The 26,134-nt window shown below is 40.7% G+C and overlaps 1 protein-coding gene across 7 annotated transcripts in view; it reads left to right on the forward strand.

The window, feature by feature from the left end:
* Positions 1-17,356: 17,356 nt before the first annotated feature.
* Positions 17,357-26,134, forward strand: part of garnl3 (GTPase activating Rap/RanGAP domain like 3) — an 84,349-nt gene continuing 75,571 nt past the window's right edge. For 3 of the 7 annotated variants that reach the window (XM_017407790.3, XM_025004075.2, XM_017407787.3), the window contains exon 1: positions 17,357-17,812. In XM_017407790.3, the coding sequence (XP_017263279.1) occupies positions 17,715-17,812 (98 nt within the window). In that variant the 5' untranslated portion in view covers positions 17,357-17,714. The remainder of the gene's footprint in view (positions 17,813-26,134) is intronic. The other 4 variants (XM_017407786.3, XM_025004076.2, XM_037979424.1 and 1 more) reach the window with 3 other exon arrangements.

Raw genomic sequence — 26,134 nt, forward strand, 5'->3', positions numbered from 1 at the left:
ATGCTTTCAAACAATACAACACTGTACCAACTGTCAAGCATGGTGGAAGTAGCATCATGCTTTGAGCTTGCAAATAACCAAGAATTTGATACAAATAACAAAATGTACAATGTGAAAGTGAAAGAAGTGATAAGGTTTATAAAATAATGTTAAAATGAACAACAACAAGATTTTTGACACTGGAGCTGTTTTAAGATGGCAATAATCTACTTTGGTTTCTTCATTTGGACTAGCCATTAGCTCATCAATCCAGTCAGAATTAACCCCTATTTTTCCAAATTAAGCTATACATAACAGGTAAGATATTACCTGTTCATGACCTTTCTGCAGAACATCACTTTAAACAATCTGAACTACTGCTTTAACTACTGGTAACTTTCAAAATAAAAAAAAATTATAGGTGACAGCTTTTTAATTGAACAGCCACAGAGGCAGAACCAAAGGTTGGAAAACGGTTTTCTTTTTTGTAATTAGGAGAGGAGCAGTAATTAATTCTGTGGGTTTTTTTTCAAACAGAATCTTGATTCAGGGATTAGGTTGGGTCCAAGGTAACACATGGGCTTAGTGTCTTATCAAAGTCTGAGTAGCAGAGGCAGGCAGGTGTCAGGTCAACGGACCTTCTGACAGAAACGGGAAGGAGTGGATTAGTAAACTGGCAGACTGATGCAAAAGATAAATCCCAACAATATGCTGGAGCAAGACTAACCTAATATTTGTTTACGTCCTGGCAGAGCAGGCGACTGGCCTTTATAACAGAGCCGATAAAGATTGATTGGCAGCAGCTCACACCGGAAACTATAGAGACAAGGAAAAAGGAAAGAGCTGAAAGGAGAGTCAGGAACAGCGTCTGTGGCAACAGTTTACTGAGAACTGGATTCTGGCTGACATTGGAGGAAGCCTGCTGTTGTCCTGTGTGTCTTGTTGGAGAGTAACAGGATTGGAGAGCGTTAGAGTCAGAGTTATATGAAAAAAGATGCTGGCTGTCCACTAATGAACATCAGGCTGGTGCTTTGGACACTGGGCAATAAGCTACAAACAGAGAGGACATCTGGGCCCAAGCAGATGGGAGGGACATTGTTTCTGTTCACAGGCTCATGTTTTGTGCTCATTGTCAATAATGTTTGTTTTTACAGTATTTAGTCATAAACCAAAGTCCTGAAAAAGATCAAATTTCGCCAGAAGCAAATTTTATTAAAGAAAAACTCCCAATATTTTTTAAGCTACTAGTGAAGTGATGCTTGATTGGCATGGGTTAATTGTAGCTTTTCCACAATGATAAAATCTGTATTTCGAATCCGTTTAGGAAGAAATACATAAATAATACTCAAAAGGGGACTGAAAAAAAACAACAAATCAGTCTTTCAACATCTATCACAGCTAAGCTGAAGCTAATCAGAGAGGAGAACCAGTTGGTAAATTAAAAGTCCTGTACTTGTAAAACCATTAATGGTATTATTTGCTTCTTCAGCATTAATGTAGAAATTCTCAAGGCTTTTACAAATATTGCCAACGCTAAACCAGCTGCCGCATAAAATTTGAGGTTTATCATAATGGGCCGTCCCCTTATTGTGACCCAGCTGTGTTGCAGTGTGGCAGAAAACTGCTTACAGTCAAAACATGGAATTACCTCTAACTAAATAAAGCTCAAACATGTCCCCACCAAAACAATCGCAGAATGTAAGGCAGAACAAATGGTAAAAGAAAATAGAGACATACATTAAAATGATTTTGAAGGAGTTTAAATTGTTGAACTTATTTCATAGTATGACAGACCATACAGGATTTTCACAGCATAAAGAGCCCACTAACATGGTTTGAAATGTTTTCCCAGAAATTAAACATTTAAACTTGCTATGTAATCGCACATGGATCACAACAGAAGACATGTTCACAAAAAAAGAAAGAAATGTGCATTTCTTTTCAAGCTTGCAACCTGCTGTTTTGCATTTGTTGGGGATGGCTCTCAGCTACTACCACACCAGTTTGTAGCTCAATATTTGTAAAAATGATTGAGTTATAGTTATGTTTGTGTTTGCTGAATTTGATTACTTGTGGCAACCATCTAGAATTGGATTGACTCCAACAGCTGATGAGCTTCAAATGTACACCCAGTGATTACTTTCTGAGGGTTTCATTAAAATACAAAGTATTTTGCTCGCAGACAGACAAACGAACACACGCAGACAGGCTGCTCCGGGTCACAGGGAGCTGGTGGGCAACAAGCAGGGCACAGCCTGGAGAGACACACAAGACAAACAACCGTGGACGCTCACACACAGTCACACCTGAGGTCAATTTATAATCACTAATTAACCCAACTTCCATCTTTTTGAACTGTGTACACAGAGAGAAAGCAAACTCCCCCCAGATAGGCCTCAGCTGAGTTTCAAACCCAAGACTTTCTTGTTGTGAGGCAACCACTGCCCCCACCATACCACCCTCCTAGAACGCATTCAACTATTTACTTGCTGTAAACATCTTCAGCCTTGATGTAATTAAAGCAGATCATCCACTATTTAGCCATAGTGTTGATAACAGATGCTCACAACCTCCGCAACATATGTCTTTAAGACTAAAATAGAAAGCCGAAATTAATGCAATTGCATGAACAGCGCAAGGAAGTAATAAATCACAGTCTGCAGGGACTCTAACGGTCGCAGCTTTAAAAAAATTTGATAATAAATGGAATGAGTAAATGGAATGCACACACACAGTTTAAATACATACAGAAGGAGGGAACAGGAGTGCAATCAATTTGACAGTGGGAGGAGCAGTCCACGGTGAAAGGATAATAGATGACAACCCTTCACTTCACTCACCATCTGATGAACAAGCTGCCACGAGAGGATTGTCTCTCAATCTTCTTGTCTTTGTCCATGTCCAGGAAGGAAAGGAACTCCAGTTTCACTTTGTGCATGTTTGCACTCATCGTAGGTATGTGATGAATAGCAGGAATGTAACATTTGTTTTAGTTGTTTGGGTTTTTGTTTCCGAAATGTAAGGTTGAATGGTTTAAAAATCACTGGATTTAACAGGGGTGTGTTTTGGTGTGTCAAATGCAGCTCCCTCAGTTTTAAATAAAAAACCTCAGTGGCTGAGTTTCTTGAGGACAACACATCTGGACCTTGATGTGCATAGAAGGAAACCGATCCGGCTGCGTCCTGAAAGCCGCGGTGACTGTGAATCCCCACCTCACGTTCCCAGGGCAACGGACGTCCAACAGTCCTTCCTGTGTATGCATGTCCTGGTGGGAGCAAGCAGCCGTGCGCTTCCATCTGTTCGATCTGATAAACACGCATTAAATGCCAAAATAAGTTCATGATTTTTCATTTGACAGCGACCGAACGGTCAGAGTGACATTTAGAAGGAAAGATGTGGTTATTTACGCGAATGTGTCGAGGAAACATAATTGAATTTCTGGGAAGCCCTGTGACACAGAAGCATCAGGAATAACTGACATCTGTTCCTCTGATCTTCCCACAACAGCAGGAAGCCATCAGCAGCCAGAGAGGCTGGAAAGAAAGAAAGCAGCCGATTAAAATAGTCACAACTTTAATGGCTTGCTCCATTTAAAAAAGGAGCAATAATGTTGATTAAACCAATGCAGCTGTGCCTTGTTACAAACTAATGTAGACAACCTCTGCAGAGATAAAAAGCTGAGAGGATACTGAATAGTTAAAGGGTTAGTTCAGATCTTTTGAAGTGAGGTTCAGTGGAAAGGATATAAGCAATGAATATCTTACCTGCTGTAGGTAGTTTTTTGACTGGTATCAATTAGGAAAAATTTATCAAAGACCAAACAAACATCTTAAAACAACACCAGTGCCAAAAATCCATTGTAGGTAATGCAAATGTCATTTGTAAACTTTGACATTGGCATTAGTATCACATTACACGGTTGTTCCAGCAGAAATTCTATATTTTTGTTGCTAGTTCCCCAGGCTGCACCAAAAGTGCTACAGCCAGCTGCTGCAACAGCTACTTGTGTTTGCAAATAACCACATAATTCTCAGTAAATCACTGTGTAGTGCACAATTAATAAAGATGTAAAAGTGTACAACTAGGATTTGTATTAAATGCTGCAGGTTTGAGCCCAGGTTGCATCAGGAAGGGCATAAAACAACTTCCAAATCGTCAAGCGAGTTTGTTCACTGAGGTGAGCTCTGCAGAAGGGAGCAGTTGAAAAAGAAAAAAAAAGGTATAAAATGCTATGAAATTGTTGAATATGTTGTTTCGAGAAGGTACTTTGGTCTTGGCCTAGCTCAACATTTTAGTCAGAATTAGGTTTAATTAACTGAGACTGCTCAAACAGCTATCTACAGCAGATAAGACATTATTTGTTCATAACCTTTCCAACGAATGCCACTTCATCTATCCATTTAAAGGAAGTAACAGGAAGGGGATGATACAAGATTAGTCACTTCATTTGTTCATTTGCATATTCCATTCAACTTGAGATAAATGCATCAGCAAGCTTTAACATCTTTACAGCAAGGTACATAATATGTTTTATAACCTTTTGTTGCTAATTAGAAAAAAAATTAAGTATATTTAAGGCTGAGTGAAATTAAAAATAATAAGCATTTATTTATATGATAAAGTAGTGAACAAAAGAAAACTGACTCATATTTTGACTCTTTAGTTATTTTTAACCATGTATCAATTCACTTGCATAGTGGGATTTCATATATATATTTTTTTTTACCATACATAGTTGGGTACCCAATACTTGTTTTTATTTCAGGCCAGAACATTGTGAGAGAAGTTTCAAGGTAAATATTGCTTTACATTTGCCAGAAAATAATGAGCATCTTTAAGGATCAAAGTTTGAAAACAAGGAACTTGTTAGGATCCTGGCTCATTCCGGGCCTTTTCCCCTCCTTTACCCCCCTTGTTTTCCCTTTAGCTGGAGCTGTGGGCAGGCTGCTTGGCTAGTTGGCACTTCCTGATGCCAGCTCACATCCTGTTCTAGCTGTCTCACCTTTCACCAATGATCTCATCAACTGCAGCTATAAAAGATCAGCTCAGACCATCATCCAGTGCTTGAGTGTACTGTCATCGTGATCCCCTCCACAAAAAGGTTCGAGGATTCACGTCAGAGCAAAGAAGCACTTGGGACAAAAATAAAAAATTCAAGCGCTTCCAATAAGTTGCTTCAATTAGGCAGGTGCTTGTGAGGCTGAATTAAAATGTATAAAGGAGATTTGCCAGCGAACAATTCTGAATAATTGTACATGATAATGCCATCTGAGATGTTCCTCTAAATGAGATTAAAGACATGGATGAAGACATTGCAATTCACAAGGAGGCATGGGCTTTAGATTATTTAGTGGAATATGAAGTAATCCATTTGCATGGCACATTTGGGAAATCTTAATCACCACATTCTGAGAGAAGAGCACCGTAATTATTTGTTTCTGTTTGTCGCAGCTGATAAACAAGCTCTCGAGACTGACAGATCATTGTGCAAGTCCACATATGGCCTGTGTGTTGTTCTTTACATCTGTATTCAGATGCTTCAGCACGCCTGTCTGATTGCTGTTATGTGTTTATTGCTGCAATCAGCAGCCGCGAAAAGAGTGAAAGTCGTTCGGCAGACAAGAAGCAAGTCCAGCACTTAAAGGCTGTTTTCTCCCACAAAAGGATCCTCCATGTGATTATGATTTCAGTTTGGGAAATTGCTTCTCTGATTGGCTGCGGCATCATTTAATCAGGCAGGAGAGGAACAGGTGAACGCCACTGTTTGAAAATGATGAAAACGAAGCAAGCAAATGGCACCAATGATGCTTTTGATATCGTTTCTTAAAGCTTTTATTTTGATAAACACCGTTAACCTAAATGAAACCCTTCGCCTATTCACACACACTGTGGAAAAACGCAGAATAGGTTTTTTTTTATTATTATTATTTTTTAGTTGAGCACTTCCTGTGAGCTAGATAATTTAAGTTCTGGTATTTGATGAAGAGTAAGAGATGGTTTTGCTTTTTCATTTCATAATGTGGCTTAATTTGACTCAGCTCTACTTTGTATTATCCCTACCATGAAAAGCAGGTAATTATGTAATTACCTGTCTGTGTGTGTTTCTTCATTTGTCTGTTAGTAAAATATCTTATGAATAAGTCATAACTCATAATAATTCAAAATCTCTGCAGAAAGTCATTAAATTAAAGCTGATTAACATCCTTTCTCTGTCCCATTTTTAACATTCATCTTTGTTGTTGCATTGTTTTTCTTCTTGTGTCCCTGGTTTAACATCATTGCTGATGTTTGTGTCCTCACTACCAGCCACCAAGGCTCCCTCCACCTCCTAAAATTCTTTGTGAGTCAGACAGGAGTGCTTGTGTTGGCAACCTCTAGTTAGATGCCAGAATGGTGTATTTTAGATTTAGATTGGCTTTTCCGCTGGCATTGGACTGGATGCCATTGATAAACTAAACTGTCCTTACTTTGTTGCTCGGGTCAGCGACCTGTAGATGAATCAGTGCATTTATAAGCAGGTCAGGTTTGAGGTGAAGAGCCATGAATGTGGAGCTGTGATTATACTGCCTTTCTGTTGCTTTGAAAGCACAATTTGTAGAAACATTACTACTTACATACAGCCGTGGATATGATAAGATCACATTTCTGTCTGGTCAAATTGTTTATGTACATTTATCATGCAGTAACACTTGGCCCCAAGCCAAACAGAGATGTTGAGAACTGGAAATGAAAACATTTCAACTTTCTAACAGCATATCAATTCAGAAAAATTATAAAAACGTCTGAGACTTAGGGAGATTTCCTCTGAGCTATTTTCTGTCAGAGCACAAAGTCCTGTCTAGCAGAAATTAAAATGGTGGTCATAATAAATTACTGTACTCCCTAAAATTTAGTAAATTCAGATAACTATTTCTATGTATGGGAAAAAATCAGCTTTAGCCTAATTTTTGCTCATTTCAGCAAGACTTTATCAATCATGTTCTACAGTTATATGCTTTCTGGTAAGAGTCGAAATTCTAAATCAACTTGGAAATGTCAGCCACTCATAACTTTAGATTAAGAAATGAAAAGTGAGATGCCTACAAGTCACCTTTATAGCTATAACAACTGCTCCACTCACTTTTAAAATGGTGACCCAGATGCACTGAAGGATTCTGCAACTTTTGCAAGTGCTGATCAGTAGCAAAACAAGTTCTGGACGTCAATCTAATTCTCAAAGCCTTTTCAAAAGGAGATGATGCACTGCCAACCAAACCGCGTCTCTCTGCGCCGGTGCAGTTGGCCCACATTTAAATGAGATTTTATGCATACTTTTAGAGGAAAAACTGCCCATGTTAATGTGGACAACTGCCAGGGATAAACACACTCAGCTCTCAAAGATCAGAGTTGATTTGCGACCCACATTTAAATTGAAATATTGACAATCTCCTGAGATCTGGTGGCAACTCCATCTCAGGAGATGAAACGGAGGAAGAGGAGTAGTTTTCTGGACTGTTGCCTTCACATAAAGGAGGCAGGCATGTCAAAACAGGTATATTTCATCCTCTTTCAGTGATGAGGGTCAGACATGGTTGTTTCAGTCATGGGTTTAGCTGATTTACAGAAAACCTATTTAGTTTTTATTTACAGCCATCTTTTATCAAAAAGAACCAGTAGAAACAATTATTAGAACCACCTGCATTTACTTATGAAATGCTGATTTGTGAGTTTGTGACGCTTTAAGTAAAATTTTATTAATATGAAAAACAGGCTTTCCCCCTAAAAAAAAAGGAGTCTGTTAAGCAAAACCAGTTTATAACTCCTCCAAGGCTCTGAAAGGTTATAATTCACAAGCTACTCACAGCTGCACACACATCTCCCAAACGTGCAGGTCTCTCAACTCCTTATCTCTAACTTTATTGCCCTCATCTTCTCACTCCTCGCTTCATTCCTCCAGTGTCTCGTTCAGAGCGGAGGAGTTTGCTCTTTAGGTGCATTGCCTTCTGTCCTGTCCTCACGTTGGCCCACTTTCTCACCTCTTTACCAGTTAAAACTGCACAACGAACTCTTCTGATCAAATGACCTTCACAGGTTTGTCTGGAGTACACTTTCGGGCCATGTTTTGGAGACTGAGCTCAGATTAGGACCGCAGCAAATTACTCCCCCATGACTCAAGCATGTTAAAAATGAGAACTGGTTATTTATTTAATGGGTCATGGTTTTACGGGCATTCCTAAGTAAAATGAGAACCAGAAATGATGTGCTGCACATCATTAGTGTCCTGACTTCAACCTGACCTCGTGGATTTTACAGTTCGTAAGTTTTTAGAATTATGTAAACAGTTGCATTTCATAAAGTCTCCTTTCATGGACAATGTGTATTTTTACATTTTACTAAAATGCTCTCACTTTGCATGTATGGTACAGTAAATAGCAAATAAACCAATAAAGTCAAAGGGAACAAAATAACTTTCTTTTACTTAAAGCCGTCATTGTATGTTTATTGTGAAAGATGTAAGTCTTTTCTCAATTTCTTTTCTTTAAAGTGTTTTTTTTTTCATCAACAAGAACTAGTTAGTTTTCTATGAGACAGTTTTCTTTTTTTCAACACTGTTGTTTGTCTTTACTGAGCCTTGGGACATTTGTAGACTTTTACAAAGTTCATTGCAAGCCTCATCATTTGAAAACAGTAGTTATTGTGTACACATAGGACAGAATAGAAAATAGGAATTACAGTTCATAATGCTTCAACACAGTGGCCTAGAAAATATGTTGCTATATTAAATTCTTAGGAAATGGCCACTATGGGAAATGTCTAGATTTCTAATCCCGATTTCCACCTCTAAAATACATATCATATCATAAACAACCCAGCATTGCAGAACCAGCAGAGGTGTGGAGTGGAACTCAGGGGTGTTGACGTGGAGCTCCACGCGTCAAATGTGCGCCGGACAACTCTAATTCTAAATCCCATGGTTGGCTGGCTGCACAGATCACCTGTCACCACAAGATGCTATCCCCAAGCTGTGATGCCTGCTCATCCTTGTACATATCGACCATACCAGCTCTGCCACTATGCCACTTATATTTGTGGATCAGAGACATAACAACAGCAGGTTGACTTAAACCCCCCATGTTGCCTTAGACCTTTTAAAAATCACACCAAGACTGCCAGGAGGCATCTCAGGCTTGGTTTAGACTGTTTTGTGAAAAGGCTTTTGATAAATCCTGTAACTCTGGTGTCTACTCCCTTGTTTTACTGCATGTCGCTATGAAAGGTCAATTTCTAGAAGCCTTTAGAGATGTTGAGCTTAATTTGATGTGGTAATATCTGAGAGTCATTCCCAAACATACTCCAAGTGCCAACAGATCACACAAGATCTTTGTTTAAAACTTTGGCATCGAAGGTGGCTGGCAATAAATATGACGACATACTCCATGTGGATAAGGAATATTCATCTTCAGAATTGTGCTTCCTAGAAACATAAACTAGCTACATAATTCTCAGCAAACTGGGCTAATTCATTGCACATTTGTAAAGTTTTCACCCCTATCTAAATATTTGTGCAAGATTTGTTACAATCTTCACTTTTCTGATTATAGATAGGCTCTTTAAATGTAAATAGAGGTAATAGTTAGTTACAGGCATGATTAAAATATAAACACTGAACACAGCTTTGTTTTTATTTTCTTTTTAAGATGGGATGAATATTTCTTTTAGAGTCGTGCTGGCATGACAGTAAATCCTACTATTTTGCTAAACCATTTCAAGCAAATTCATGTAGCAGCCATGTTTGTTTACCAGTTATTAGTTTTTGGACCAAATCTCGACAGGTTCTTCTAAGGAGACTGAGCCAAGAGCTATAATTATCATTTGCCAAGTGACAGCATGGTGGGATCCCTATATACTTTAACAATTTATTATTTAGATCTACTGGCTGTCAGAAATTTAATGACAAAGAAAGCAGTTCTGAACATTTTAATGGCACAAACTTGCATCTTTGGCAAGCAGTAATCTGTTATGGATTTACTCTTCGACTTTGTGCAACAATCTCACATTTCAGATTCGGTGTTGAAACAACCCTTAGGGTCCTTTAACTCTCTTGATATTTTGGCCTGCACACTGTCAGCTCTGTCTTTAATCAGTGCTGCTTTCAACTGCAGCTAAAAAAGCTCTGATGAGGCCACTGTCCTCTACCTGCAGCACCAAACAGCCGAACACAGTGAGATTGTAAATGCAAATGAGCAATTATTCAGCAGCGAGTCTGACATTTCCTTCATGAGTAGGTGGACATCAAAACAGAGAGAAAAGGAGAGGGAAATTTGGACTTCAGAAAACCAGAATTTAAAATGGATGCTTATGTTGCTGCTTATCTGTGTAACAGCTAATTTTAGCTGCTTATAAAATCAGCCGCTACACACGAATTATTGTGAATACATTAAAAAAAACTCTAACTTTTAAAAGTGCTCCAATGACCATTGGCACCAGTCTTTTTCCTTTTCCTGCCCCTGCTACATCTATCACTGCTACCTTCTTCTATAGTTTGGTGTCCACCACAGAGTCCTGTTAGTAAGCCTTCACCTGTTTGTCAGTCTGGATGTGAAAGTGCCACAGTATCCCCGCCCTATCGTTCTCCACCACTCTTGGTAGAGACCTTGAAGAACCTCCAGCTGGTACTTGGCACAGATGTGCATATAAAAAAGCAGGTCAAAATTCGACCACAGGAGATTTAAAGGTCTTGTAAAAAAATTACTTCAAGTTCGAGCTTTGAAAGGTGGTTCAATAAACCATTAATTCAAGGACATGCTTTGGATTTCACTCCTTGCTTTTGGGTTTTGGCTCAGTTTTTTTTTTTTTTTTTTGAGTATATGACAATTTATCAAATTTCAAAACATGATCAGAACCAGATTTTTATTATTTTGTCATCACATTCTATTTTGTAAATTTTAGACTTCAACATGCATCAGCCTTTTTTGATATATGCTAACTTTTTCTCACTGCAGTCCACAAAAGCACCAGATTTGGCTGGAATAAGCTGAGAGTTTCATTAAGGCCCGCTGCAGGTAGCAGACTTGGGAGACCGTGTGTGCTTGTTCAGCAAATAAACAAAAAGGAACTGCTGCTCACACACACACACACACACACTGCTTAACCTCGCTGCCTCAAATAAATCCACCTTACATATGTGTGCTTGATGGCCTTCCTTTACTCCCTAAATCTCACAAAATTCAGCTACACACTCCTATTTAAGCTCACGCAGCAGCTCTCTATAATAAAGTACAATGCAGTTTGATAAGTGGTGTTAGTGAGAGGGCAGCTGTTTAAAGGCTTCACTAATCATTAGTTGATGTGTTTGCACAGAGCTGTTAAATCACTGTGACTCAGAAGGCTTAAGTAACAAAACCATAGTTCTTGCAATCGCACAAAACGTGGCCCAATTCTTCTTTAGAACCAGCTGTGAGTCATGTTGGGAGAATTCCTCATCTAAACACGGGGCTGACATGCTTAGACTGAATGCGTGTGTTTGGACTTATGAGGGAGGAATCGGCTCTCTTCTGGATAGAAACGGTGAGCCGTGCAGCCTACAAGCAACAACCCCTCTACTATTTATTAATCAAAAAGGACACTGCTGGTTTATCTTTGCTCTCCTCCTGAAAGCAGACAGAAGGTTCAGATCTTCAGGCAGATTATGGCGCATTAAGGAGGATTTAACGTGGATATGTGGAAGTTATTTTATCCTGCTTGTTGCCTTGTATTCTCTCGTCATTTGAAGGAAAATTCAGCAAAAATGGCCAAGGTGTCGCAGTCATTTCTAAAAGAAGTTCAATTTGGCGGAAAAGGAAGTAGGAAAAGATCTGTTATTTATTCAGAAACTTGAGGTTGCACACACCCTTCCTGGAATTGACCAAATCATCTCTTATTTTACCTTTGAGAATTTGAGCAACCCTGTTACAATTTACACAGCAGGTCCACCCATTTTTAGCTAAAACATTCTCATCAAAGACATCAACTGAGGGTTTTGCTAACCACTGAATTCATCCTGTGAAGTGTGAGACACTTTGGAATCAGACTTGGTATTGTTGGATTCAGATGATGTTGGGGGAGGTTTTAAAGAGGTCTTCAGTCTGTGCAATGTCAGACCCTGCATCGAGCTCACTATACTAAAGCCAGCGTCACAGTGTCCCCTCTGCGTGTATGATGTCAACAGGCCACAGGAAATTTTTCACACATGTTTTGGAGCTCCTCAGGTCCTCAGTAGGAAAAGGATGGACTGCTCTCTCTGAGTTGGGATTGAGGTGCTGCCTCAAGTGGAGGGGTTTAAGTATCTCGGGGTCTTGTTCATGAGTGAGGGAAGAACGGAGTGTGAGATTGACAATCAGCGGCTGTACCAGTTTATTGTGGTGAAGAGGGAGGCAAAACCCTCTGTTTACTGGTCGGTCTACATTCCTACCCTCACCTATGCTCATGAACTTTGGGTAGTGACTGAAAGAAATAGACTGTGGATACAGGTGGCTGAAATAAGTTTTCTTTGCAGGGTAGCTTGGCTCTCCCTTAGAGATAGGGTGGGAAGTTTGGTAAACAGGGAGGGATTCAGAGTAGAGCCACTGCTCCTCCACATCAAGAGGAGCCAGTTGAGGTTGTTTCGGCATCTGGTAAGGACACCTCCTGGATGCCTCCCTAGGGAGGTGTTCTGGGCATCTCCAACTGGAATCTTAGAATCTAGTTGAACATGGCAACTTGGAATTCTCCTGGAGGAGCTGGAAGTTGTGGCTGTGAAAAGAGATGTCTGGGCTTCCCTGCACAAGCTGCTGCCCCTGCAAACTGACTCTGGAACAAGTGGTAGATAGTGGATGGACGGATGTTTTGGAGCTGTTCCTCCATAAAAAGACGCTGGTCTGAATTTTTTCTTACTTTGTCTAATGTAACTGGAGAGGATATTGCTCCTAATGCCTTAGCTGCTTTGCTCGGAGTATGGCCTACTTCACTTGCTCTCTCTCCTGCTACAAAGGAATTAATAGCATTTACAACACTGCTGGCCAAGAGGCTAATATCACTACACTGGAAATCTGCAGCTCCACCTACATATACAATCCAGATTTCTTTTGACACATCTACATGTGGTTTCTTTTTTTATATATCTTTTTCTTCTTCTTCATCTACTTGTTTGTTAGGGATAGCTGCTAGGGTGGGGGATGTTTGTTGTTATTTGTTGATATAAAATGTAAAACATTTCAATAATGTCAAGAAGTGTGACACACTAACCAATATTGCCTTCATAAGAAAAGCTTACATTATCATTTGGGAATTTACTTTCTTCTTATTTCTCTCAACTAACTAAGAAAGCCCACATAGGGACTACAGGGGGCAAAGCCTGGATCTTCCTGCAGGAGTACCACATTTCAGCTGGAATAACTATATAACATGAAGCTGACAGTAACGGAAAGGCTTATAAAAAAGCCTTTGCATGAAAGGCTGACATTTTTTGAGATTGGAGTTTTAAGACGGCAGCGATCCACTTTGTCTCGCTGATCTCAGATAAGCTGTTAGCTCATCAACTCAGTGTTGTGTCGAGTTGTTTCCCCATCAAGATCTGTTTCACCATCAGCTTCACTTTCTTTTCCTTTTAACCTCAGTTGCTTTCAGTGCTGGTATTTTAGGGAAAATGCTAGAATCTTTTTCTTATGCCTTCTCTATTTCTTGTATAAGGGAAACTCTTGAATTGTTATCACAGTTAAATATCCTTTCCTGCATTCTTCAGTAAGAAAATAAGATCACATATTTGGAAAATGCAAACAACTGACTCACTTATTATGGTACATAACATGAGATTTGAATTCTTCTATGCAAAATGTGTACATTCTAGGATCAAACTGAGTGGTTTTCTCTCACATTTCAAATGAATGACTACGTGACAAGCCCTCCCACAGGTAAGATTACACTGTATGGATGTGAGATTAATAACAATTTAATAAATTATAAAATAATTTGTGCATTTCATAAAATCTCAAACTCAAAAAGATACTATTAAAATCTATAGGATCCACTATGAAGAAATAGAGTTCAATTCTGACCATATTTATGAGTAAACAGCATATTTCTGTCATTTTATTGATTCATATAACCTGCAGATGTGCTCACTGGATGTTTAACTACCTGTTGTAGTTGATTCCTGTGGAAAAATGTGGAAGTATAAAAAAAAGGGTCCATTCATGTCCCTGCACTCTGGTTGTATATATGAGTGAGAATTGCTGTAGCAACGTGAACGTTTAACCTTTAAAGATTGCATCTTTCAACATTAGCACATTCTGAACTGTAAAACCCTGAAACCTCTGTGGGAGATTTCGTTTTTTTAAAGGCGTGAAAACACTCTGGTCTCCAGCTAAGACAACTTACTTTTTGAGCCTCTTTCCAGCCGTAGCAAAAGGTGCTGTTGAGTCTTTTTGTAGCAGCAAGCACAGTTTGTTGAGCTCTTTAGCAAAAAGTATCAGGCTGCATTGTTTTCGAAAAGTTGTCACTACACGATTACAGCCTTTAAAAAGTTGTCATAGCACTAAATACCAAGAGAAGTAACTTGTTAGGGCATTTTTGTGCGAGTACAAGAGAATTCCCCTTTTGCAATTATTTTAGCTGAATGATTATAATGTAAAATGTGATTGTAACCCAATGTGCAACTCCGGAATTAGGATGCAAAATTACCTCCCTGTAACCACCAAGACTCTTTTTAATTTCCCCCAGTGACACATTTAACCAAAGCAAACACTGCAGAACTGCAGCACAAGCATCATTCTCATCCTCAGTGAGCTTCACATCCAATGTTGTGTTGCTGTTGCTGAGTTTGCAGCTGCTTCTTCAGATTTGAACCAGAGCTGTCTGAAGCTGACGGACATTTATTATAGCCCAGGGGCAGCTCGCTGTGAGAAACCTCGACAACGAGCGCCTTAATTTGTTGAATGCATCTGTTTTCTCAAAGAGGAAATGAAGAGCAAATATGAGCTTGTGCTAAAAAATACTCTCTGAAATGTTTATGAATAATAAATGGTTGGTCCTTTAGGATGTAGGAGGTTCATTAAAAAAAGACAAGGTCTTCACTGAACTCTTCATGGGTAAAAAATATGACTCAAAATTGCAGTACAAAGACTATACTTTTTCAGACAGAGAGTAATTTAATAAACAAATAAACAACGGCCTTCCCTATGAATCAAAAGAGGTGGCAGTGTGGTTGCATTAGCCTGTGCAATCACTAACATGTTGACTTTCTGATTAGGAGCAGTGTCTGGACAGTGTTTTCTAATTTTGCTTCCCTCACAAAGACTTGTTGGCTCAAGGTTGAATCCGCTTTGCTCCCATTCCTCTTCCTTACCTTACAAACAGAACATAAAGGGCAAAGGAAGGTGCAACAGCCCCACACTGATAAGACAGAGTGAAAAGCCTCTCTGAGTTTGCATGTTGGGCAATCTGTTTTGTCACAGTGATACTGTACATGGCTGATTAACAAAATTTGAATGCAAATGTGTGGCTTAGAGTGCTGAGGTTGGAAACTGATGCAGTCAGACCAGTAGTTTCTGAGTACAGAGCAGCCGAATTGATTGTGTCAAGGGGCCACTTGACAGTTTACGCCCATATGTGACGGTCTCTCTAATTTTATTTTATAACCACTGACAAAAAAGTAAGGCAACCAGACAGAGTGACGGAAACAAAATGAAACTGCATGTGCTGTAAGGTCAAGTGGCATGTACTGCTATCATTAAAAGGTCAGATCCAAAGGAGTTGATAGTGTGAGCCCACTGCTGGTCCCATGTCAGGGCACAGAGCCATCTTGAACTGGAAAGCAGTAATTCGGTGCAGAACAGAGTCATACAGCTGATGTATGTGACCCACAGCTGATGTAACTGACACTTGAGATTTGGCAGATTGGCACTGAGTCGGAGTTGATGTTTAAGCTGATCCGGGGAAAGACCTCAATATAACACAAAAAATCTACAGAAATATGTTTGGATGTGAGCTGTCCTGCTGAAAGACTGTACCAGGGGTGCTGAAGTCACTGACATCAGAATGTGCCATCAGGTTTCCCTAAATCACTACCAGAACTGACCTGAAGTCATACCTGATGCCTTCCTGTTCGTGTCTCTCCACAGTATTCATTAGACTGGTCTTCTTCAATCAGCACCACCATATGAGCAATGATCATTCATGGTAATGGAGAACAGAGATTCATCACTGAACACAACACCACTCGGCATCAGCCCATGCCTCCCAGTTATGGCGCCAGTCCAAATGCAGCCATCTCTGCTCTGTCGTTAATGGAAACCTGAGCATGGGATGTGAACCCAAAGTCCAGCTGATGCCAGTTTTTGAGACACAATGTGGGATTACACAGGGTGTTGTAAATGGTCCAATACCTATGTATGGAAGGCAGGTACAAATGTCATGAGGTTCTGTAGTGCTTGGTGCACAATAAGACAATCTTCCTTTGGTGCGTCTGTCTTGGGGAACTGAATCTTCAAAACTGGGAATGAGTGCCCTCACTTACTCATTGGTTTCAACAATGGGCCACTGTGACATTTACAGGCCACACATGTAGGGCAGCTGAATGATCGGACTACCTGAACTGCTTCATATCCACAATCTGACCGCTATCGAACTCCATCAGGTGTCGGTATTGTTGTTTACTGCCTCTATGATGCATCGTCTGTGTCTGCTGACCTTCACACACTGGTTTGACTGACTGTCAGATGCTCCTGCAACCGCCTGATAACACTGTTGCTCTACTCACGATGCCATCACTTTTGCCTTCTGGTGCTCATTTTAGATGTGCCAGGCCCTTGAAACTCAAATCATTTACATATTCATCACTGGTCTGCATTTGGAGCAAATTATGTCCAAATTGGATCGTTTCTTCCGGGTGCTAATCGCTTCTTCTTCTCCCCTTGGCCACTGAGTGTATTTGTAATGTAGTTATATGTATGAGATATTTGTACCTGAACTATTTTGCAACACTTAAGGATCCTAAAAGCGGATTGTTGCCGAGTGTCTCCGGGACATGACTGGCTGGAAATGTTCCCACCACATTCTCTCACATGCTGATGCTGATATGATTGTGCTTTTTGTTGTTTAGGATCAAACCACTGAAGTGTTTGTTGTGTGCACAATAAAAATAAGCATATTTCTGGTTCGACCTATCAGATTACCAGAACTTCCCCCTGCTGAGGCAAATAGGACAAAAAATAAGCAAACCCTTGTCTTAAACTTAATAAAAGCATTCTGTTTGTGACTTTAAAATAGAGCACCAGCTCTCACCCCTTCCTTCCCCATGCACTGGGTGTCTTCACTGAACCCTAAACAGACACCCACAAGCTCTTTACTGTAATCTCACGTCTCTGTCTCTCTGTCTCTCCTCCTCCGTGAGCGGGCTCGTGAAGTCACTGCCCAGCAGCCACTCAGTGTCGGGCTGAGGCTGAAGGAGCTCCACACAGTTCAGGAGACTCCTGGCGCAGTCCGCTCCGGGGTGGGGTGGTGGTGGAGGGACAGCTGCAGCAGGAGACCGGATGGAAGTACCACCATCCTGAGGACATGCTCCTATAAAGACCTACTGGGCTGTTGTTTTTTTTCTCCCTCTCTCTCTCTAGCCTGAGGCGGACAAGTTTACTTTTCTTCCTCCTCTGAGGTGAATCTCTCCTTTTTTTAATGTGTGTATTTTGTCCTTGAAAGAACAAAACGCTGCTGTTTGCCAGAGTCGACCCGCTCGTCCAGCACCCATGAATTCGGATAAAAATGTGTACCTCGGCAGGGACAAAGGCATCATGCGGAAGAGAGCGCTGCTCCTTCGGAAGGGTTGCAGCTTCGAGATTACCAGGTAGGTCTCCTTCTGTGTGTGTGTGTGTGTGTGGGGGGGCGATTGGATTTCTGCCTGGGACATAATCAGACCAGACAATCGGGTTTCTCTCTGCCTTGTAGACTGGATTTGCCAAGATTTTTCCGCGTGCTTGCGCGCATAGAAAGGGAAGACGTGGGATGTCCCGAAGCATATATATGTGTGTTCACAAGGAGTGAATTCATTTAAGATTTCCTCCTTTTGGATAAAATATGCCCGTCTGCTGCCCTCCTTAGTTTTAGTCATGTTGATCTGTGCATCTCTGCGCCGTGCGTTTCCTTATCGGACAGTGGAGCGACGCGTTACGCACGGGTACATTCCGTCTGCACCTGACTCTGCAATATTGCCAGGGGTGGTTCGTGGCAGGAGGGGGATACTGTGTGAATTTATAGGCAAAATTAGATGCAAATAGGGCTTACCTTTGATTTGTATATGCCCTTGCCACCGTTGGATGACAGATCTTATCATATCCCTAAAAGAAATGGAAATAAGAAGGCTAATCTAATTTGGGGTTAGAACCCTTGTTGTATGATGACAGTCACATGAAGGCAAGAGTCTTGGTGACAAAGCGACCACATAAATGGCAGCTGGTACAACTTCTCTGCATGACATGACTGGCTTTGTGAGACGTGGCATCCTGTGGTCATCTCCAACAGGATGACAGACTGACACGCTCTGCAACCTGCTCCTGCTCTGTGTGTGTGTGTGTGTGTGTGTGTGTGTGTGTGTGTGTGTGTGTGTGTGTGTGTGTGTGGTCCCACTACACAGTTTGGTGGCTTGTTGTTCAGCTGATGTCACACCTTCCTCTTTGCGTCATGTCTTCCTTTCCACAAAATTTCAGCTAAAATCTGTTTGCTGAGAAATTGTAATGCTCCCGTTTCTTTCTGGTGCATTGCCTCAAAATCAAATCAAATCAAATCAACGTTACTTGCAAAGCACATTCAAAGAACAAACAGTAAAACAGGCAATAAAACATTAAAATTCTTCTTCTTAGTCATTTTTGAAAGTAGGAGTGCAAAATTGTGTTTTTGCGCCCCCATTTTTTGACTTAAAAACATGACATCACTCCCAGCAATAAGACAAAAGCATGTAAGGTCCATCAATTTTAATTTTACTTTCTTAGTTACAAACTAAACCCAGTTATATAGAAAAGAATCACTGCATTCTTCTCCCCCTTTGAACCCTGGTCTCCTGCATAAAAGCACTCTGCATTATCTATTACTCCAACTAAGTAAGTACAGTAACATTGTTTGCCCCTAATGTAGACACACTTATGTTCCTGATTTTGCTCCCCCATCTTGTCACAAAATTAGGTGGCCATGATCCCAGCTGCATTCATCCTGTAATCACTCCGTTCCAGTACTTATACTCCTGGTTTCCTCCTGTTTAGTTGCCAGATTCTCTCAAGTCATTGTTGTTACTCGTGTCCTATCCCAGCTCCTGTTCAAATCCAGATTTTTTTTTTGTTGCCTCTTGCCTGTTTGTTTTTTGGTTAATAAGTTACAACGTTGGCATTGGCTGTGTTCGGACTAGCCGTTAGCTCGTCAGTCCTGTTAGACGTAAAGTCTGTTTCTCAGAGCAGAAGCCGCTCAGAAAGAGATCTGCAACAGGTGAGATATTAGTTGTTCATAACTTTCACGCAGACCACCACTTTTAAAATATCTGAAATATCCAATTAATCTTTGCTTTTTTTTTTCATTTTTAAGATGAAAAAATGCCTAATGTAGAACCTAATTTTCGGTGTAAATACTGCTCAAACTGGGTACATATTCATCCTGTGAAGTTTTACAAGTGAATGAAAAGAAGATATTCTGTACGTCCTACAGCAGTAGTGTCCAGTCCTGGTCCTAGAAGGCCACTATCCTGCATGTTTTAGAGGTTTCTTTGCTTCAACACACCTGATTTAAACCATTTAATCAGGTGCGGTATAGCAGGGAAACAACTAAAACATGAATGATTGAGACCCTTGAGGACCAGGACTGCGCACCACTGTCCTACAGCTTTAAATAAAAACAAGAGATTTAATTATCTGCTGTAAAAGACTTGGAAAACCAAAGCGCTGTCATACATAATGAGGTTAGATTGTTGGATGTTTGGTGCTTTTGGTTAAAAAGGAGTAGCTCATTAAATCCTTTTTTGACTGACACATTCCCGTAGGTTGTATTATCGTGAAGATTATCGCTCCACCAACCTCTCCTCACTCCCACATTCAGTCTAATTTTCTTCTATTTCAGGCAACCCATTGAGGTGTGCAGAAGGACAAGATTTCTCATGACTTTCACTTCATTACTTCTATTTTTTATTTATTTTTTTTATCTCAGTTTGAGTGTGACGATGAAACTTGTGTAGGACTGCCAGGTCTCACTTTCCAAACTGTACTCAGGGTGCACGTGGGGGTGAGGTTTGGTCAGCTTAGTGCCAAAAGCTTTCCTTCAAATTACACATCCCTTCTAATTAGCCTGATCTAGGCTGCATATAGTGGAAAAAAAAACTTGTTCCATTTCTGTACTCCATTCAGAGTCGCATTGAAAAGCTTCCTGGCAGTTCGTCTCTCAGGCCCAGGCGGTTTACCAGACAATCAATCAAAGCTGGCCGTGAAGTGCCACTGAATGGGGGGGGCAGATTCTCCAACGATGAGATGGAATAGATGCTTAAGTAAAGAGCTGCTGCTGAGAGGCCTGTGGATAGTTTTTGTGCTGGTGAAGTGCAATATTGTGCACGCTGAGGACTTTGTGACACGGGAGGATGCATGCTGTATGTAAGATACATACACACTCACGCAAGAGCCGGCTGAAGAGTTTCCACATGCTTGTCAGTGGCATTATGTCACGAAGCGGACATTGATCTTCCTTCTTTACTTCCTCCGGGCTTCAGACAGTCTGTGTGGAAAACATCTAGCACCTAAAAATAGGAAGCTGCAGCTAGCGATTGTTCCATTATCGATTCGTCTGTTGAGTCTTTTGACTGATTTGACGTGCAGTTGATAAGTTTGCCAAAAAAAACCCGTTCTAAATCTTGTTAGAAGTCTTTCAGGTGTCCTGTTTTGTCGAACAAACAACCCAAAACAACACATTTTTCTTTAAACTTAACATAGAAAATAGATGATTTGCAGTTTTATAACTAAATGAGCGAAGGCCAGGTAAACTCTGCGTCGAACAATCAGTTTGTTTCGTCTCCAGAATCCACAAATCTAAACTGACGGGCTAAAAAAAGAAAACGACACGATTTGCGCTAATCTCCTGTCATGAATCTGTTTTGCTACAAACATGTCCTGTTTCTTATTTACAATCGTGTTTTGGACACCGTTCCGTCGTGACTAAGCGTTATCTAACAAAGTCAGCAGACTGCCAGCTGGAGGATCCTCTCAGTGACAGTAGGTAGCTGGAGAGTTGCAGGTGGGAGCAGAAAACTTGGCTGAAACCCTGGAAGCAATTATTGGGTCATTTTCCTCTGCGGTGCTAGATTTGCTGGTTGAGAAGTGCAGGTGGCCAGATGTTTGGCCGTTCACCTCCCGGGCGTGTTTCTTGTGAAGATGGAGGTTTGCGTCTCGATGTTTGCCAGGGCTTATAAGGAAAAGCAACTCCTGTTTCCAGGTCTTGGCTCAAACTAAACAATCTCGTGTATGAAGATATATATATATATATGCATTTTTGAGCCTCCAGAGTGATGTGGTTGAAAACAGCTTCAAGGCGTCTATCATCTAAACCAGGTTTTGGCATCTGGGGCCCAAATCTAATATTGACATGCAGAGTGTGACTACATGACACTTAAAATATCATAGCCTACAATTTATTGGAGTCCAAGTGGTCTTTTGCCGCGTTGACACTGATGGCAGTGATAAAGTTTTGATATATTGTGCAGCCCTAGTGAGACTTATGAAGAAAACTTAAAAGATGTAAATTCACAATTATTTAATGGTGCATTCATGGGACAATTGTCACCCTTTTTTACGCAGCACAACTAGACTTTTAGAGCGCTGCCTCAGAGGGTTGAATCAATGCCAACTGATGTCACGTCACTACAGATTGATCAGACAGGAATCTTTTGTTAAAGTTGTAATTATAAAGTTTGTTTGTTTTTTTTTCGTTTTAATGCAGCTTTAGTGACTGACACTGTTAAATAGCAACACTGCAATCCAGTCAATCTGAGAAAACGTGCTTGCTGACAAACATGGATGGTAACTTGGCTTTTATTTTGCTCCACCTCTTCATTTCTGATTGCATGGACTGTTTTATTCAGTACCAGTGTGGCTGGGAGTTATTGACCGTCCTGCTGTTGTGACTGTGCTGTCCTGATCACTGAATACAACCTGAACTGTTACCCGTATTAACAACACGTTGTAACGACACGTTAGCATCAGAGCTGAAGTCACGAGCACACCACAATACCTTCTAGTTGTCTAAAGAGAGAAATTGTTTGGGTATCAAGCAGTAAAATAATTAGGAGCATGGGTTGCAAAACATTTGCATATTTGTCATTTTTCATATTGGAGCTGCACTTTCTGTTGAAGTGATTTTTATTTATTTATTTATTTTGACTGTGCATATACTCTTCTGTCATCTTGACATGTTCCGTCTTCTACTGTTTAACTTCGTTCATGTACACTTTAAAAACCTTAAGCAGAGAGGTACAGCAGCTTATAAAAGGCACAAAGGTTAATAATGCTCGTAGAAGTAATTTTACAACACAATAAAACATGTAAAAATAAAGCAATCAAAGTCAAAATTAAATCAAATGCTTAAATTGGCCTAAAAGGAAAACAGTGACTATTTCTGTTATGTGCTGCAATATTTATTTTTCAAAAAGCAATGTCCAAGTCTTAGCATTTAATACTTAATATGTCACAGATATGGTCTCAGGTGATCAAATTTCTATTCACAAATATTTGCACAACAGTCAGGTGTCAGCTAAAATCATTGTAACAATATTTGAAATAACAAAGACCTGCTCACAAGTTTACAGGAAACATCTCAGGCTTGTTGCCTTTGGTGCACAAAAACCCAGGAGAGCAAATCAGCGGACTTCTCCTTTTATAAATACGGGCCTATCAAGTCGGAACAAAAGCAAGCACACACAAGTCAGGTTCTTTGCCCTCAAGTCTTGAACTTGACAGAGAGAGAGAGAGAGCCTGGACTTCCTCCAGGAGCAACAAATCCTAACCTTGTTAAGGACTCTTCATTATTTTCCACAACAACTGCAGCAAGCCTCTCTGGCCGTCACTGAACTCTGTGCTGATCCTTCGTGAATGAGATTAGACTACACGGTGACACCCGAAGGAGCAGAAAAATGTACTGGCTCGGCTCGACCCAGACCACAAACAGGCAGAACAAGCGCAGCTCAAAGAGACGGGGCCAAAGACACAGACAGGAAATGTGGGAATGATCACAAACCAGCAAACCTCCACACGCTGATCATGTGAGGATGTTGTTCTCTGTTAAACTCGGCGTCTGAAACCAGAACCAGCTCTGCGAATCTCACGGAAAACTAAGATGTGTTGGGAACTAACCTCGTCGTGTGGAATCTGTTGGGCTCTCGTCCATCTTTTCTCCCAACATTCGAGGCTCATTTAAGGAAAGGCATGCGCTGGCAGAGAGGAGTTTAACTGGACCATGAGTGAAGAAATGCAAATGCATCATCAAGCTAACCATGTGTGATCAGAGCGTGCCATTATGCTTCGTAACACAGACCTAAAACTGTGTTTAGACGAAGAGTTTGTTTACATTGCTGGCAGGAACAGTTCAGTATGCACCTCGGTTAAATGTGCGCTGTCCTCATTTATCACCTCTCGCTGTCGTGCCTTTTTTTTAAACAAGTGCGTTTTCACTCGTTAAACAAAAAACATCTGATGACGAAGCAGCAATAATTTCACCTGCAGCTACACATCTCTGTAGGGCTCTAAACCCCCCTCCATTCTGTCAGTCAAGAAATTTCTTACTTTTAAACTCTTATTTGGACAAATAAGTGTTTCAATTTCACCAGGTTGACATGCTAACGGCTACTTTGCATGATCTGTAATTAAACTTTTGATAATGGAGTTGTTTTCAAGATTAAAGCAGTTCACTTTGATTTGCTCAGATTAGCTTGTCCATTTAGTCAGAATTAAACTATATTTCTGCAAACTAAAGTTGCTCAAAATGATATGTACAACAGGTAAGATGTTAATTACTTATAACTATTCCACAGAACCCCATTTTAAAAGCTCCAAACCATCCCTCGCAGGCAGCTTGAGTCCTTGTTGCTTTGAGATGCTATCAGCATCTTCATTAACCTTCCCTGCTGCCAAGCTCGAAGGTTTCTCTGACGGCGCTTGCCAGTAGGTTTTGCCGTAGCTTGCAGCTCGTCCGATTGGCACGAGACTGAATCCAGATGTAGCTGAAGTGCTCAGCGCTTCATTCATGCGCTCTGTGGGCGAAGAGTGAGATGTAGGCGCATGCAGCCTTTTTTTAAAGGAAGAAAAAAACGAGAGAGAGGGGAAAAAGGAAATGTGTATCAGGGCTTGTCGTCTGTGGTTTCCTCGTGAAGGCTTTTAAAGACGCTTCAAAGCTTTATTTAAAGAAAACCATATGCTTTAATGTCGGATCTGTTTTTAGATCTATGAGCGCGCTGACGTGCTGGTATTGTCTCTGACACGCAGACTTGTGATAGGCTGGGCTGCTGGGGTCTCCCCCCATGTTCCAGTCTGTCATAAAGCATCCAGCAGGAAGCTGCGTTAGAGGACTGACATTTTCACTGGCTTACAGTGAACTCCTCTGCTTTGTGTACAGTGAATCATTGCACATGAACAATAGACTGTTGCATAAGACATTGCAACTGACAAGAAACAATATGCACTTTTAATTTTGACTTAAGGGTGCCAACACATGCAAATTATACATCAAAACATGCAGCTCTGTTGGTAATGGTGTGCTATGACAATGCAGTTTTGACAAAACCCAACTGTCTTTGAAGCTCCACAGCTCGGGCATATCAGAACACCATTCAGAGTTTGAACAGGTCACAGAAAATCGGACATTGACCGAACTACTGTTTTGATATCTTTAACGGTTTTTACACAATCACAGTTTAAGATTTATGATTTTCGAAGGGAGGGGAGATTTTTCCACAAAATGTTCCCTCCAAAGCGTGACGACGGCACACACTCTCACTTTCGAGCTGTCTAAAACTTACCGAAATTTCGCAGACAAACTGTTCTTACTCACACAGCCTTTTTAGAATGCATACATCAAGTCGTAGGCGTTTCTGTCTCCTTTTACCCTGTTAAAGGACCTACAGTTTTCTCTTGAATCCCCTCAGAGTGCAAAGTGAACGCCCAGGCTTCCTTAGACTTCTCTTATATTTTAGTTAAATTGATTTTCTTCAGAACTGGAAGTGAAAGATCTTTTTACCTTGTCATATCCCCTACATAAAATACTGCAGAAGCATAAAAATTCATGTGTGACCATCAGTCCCCTGCCACTAACAGTTTGAGAATATTTGAGATACGACTTATAGTTTTCACCCAGAGATGTTTTGTGTGAGGCTTACCTTTAAGTCTGTGTTTCTGTCTCTTATAAAAGTGCTGTCAGGGAGTGACAGACACAGATGTGTAGTTACCATAATGACCCCAATGAGCCACTTGGAGCAGCTTTACCTTTTTTCATCTTTATACTCTGTACACTTTCCTTTTCTCAGCTTAGATTTTTACAAATTTGATGTTGGAAATTTTGGGTAATAGCCTCACTGGCACCCTTCCAAATGTCTTTAGAAAGTTTATGGTTACCTGCACAGGGTTGTAGCTACAAGAGATATTATTAGGCTACTTTCACACAGGATAATGCCCCCGCTGCACTCTCCACGACCTATTAGATCTTGTCTGGTTTGCAGCAAATTAGGAAAGGTTTTGTCAGTGTGAACACTCACCAAAAAAGAGGGGTTTTTTCCGCTTGATATTTTCCACTTCCCCAAGATGTTCTCCTGTGCCCTCATCACACACTATATATACTCCAGAAACGCATTTCCATGACTATACTACAATGTATGCCTGCAGCCCCACCCTGGTACAACTCTCTCACACGGTTTGTTTTTGTTTACGATCATATACTTTTTGTTATTTGATCTGTTGCTCTGTGAATGGATGAGGGGCCTTTCCAAGTTGAGGTCTCCGTCCCGGTAGCTCCCTCTGCCCCAGTCTGCAGTGAACCTTTCACATTGTCTAAATGTTTAATGCCTCTAGTTATACGGCCGTTATGCTGTGTTTTACGATTGCTGATGGTGTCAAGTTTTCTGTTGAATTACACCACAGGGTATGCAGGTTGGTTTGGGGTG

This window comes from Kryptolebias marmoratus, linkage group LG14 (assembly GCF_001649575.2).
Source record: "Kryptolebias marmoratus isolate JLee-2015 linkage group LG14, ASM164957v2, whole genome shotgun sequence".
In the NCBI taxonomy this organism is placed as follows: Eukaryota; Metazoa; Chordata; class Actinopteri; order Cyprinodontiformes; family Rivulidae; genus Kryptolebias; species Kryptolebias marmoratus.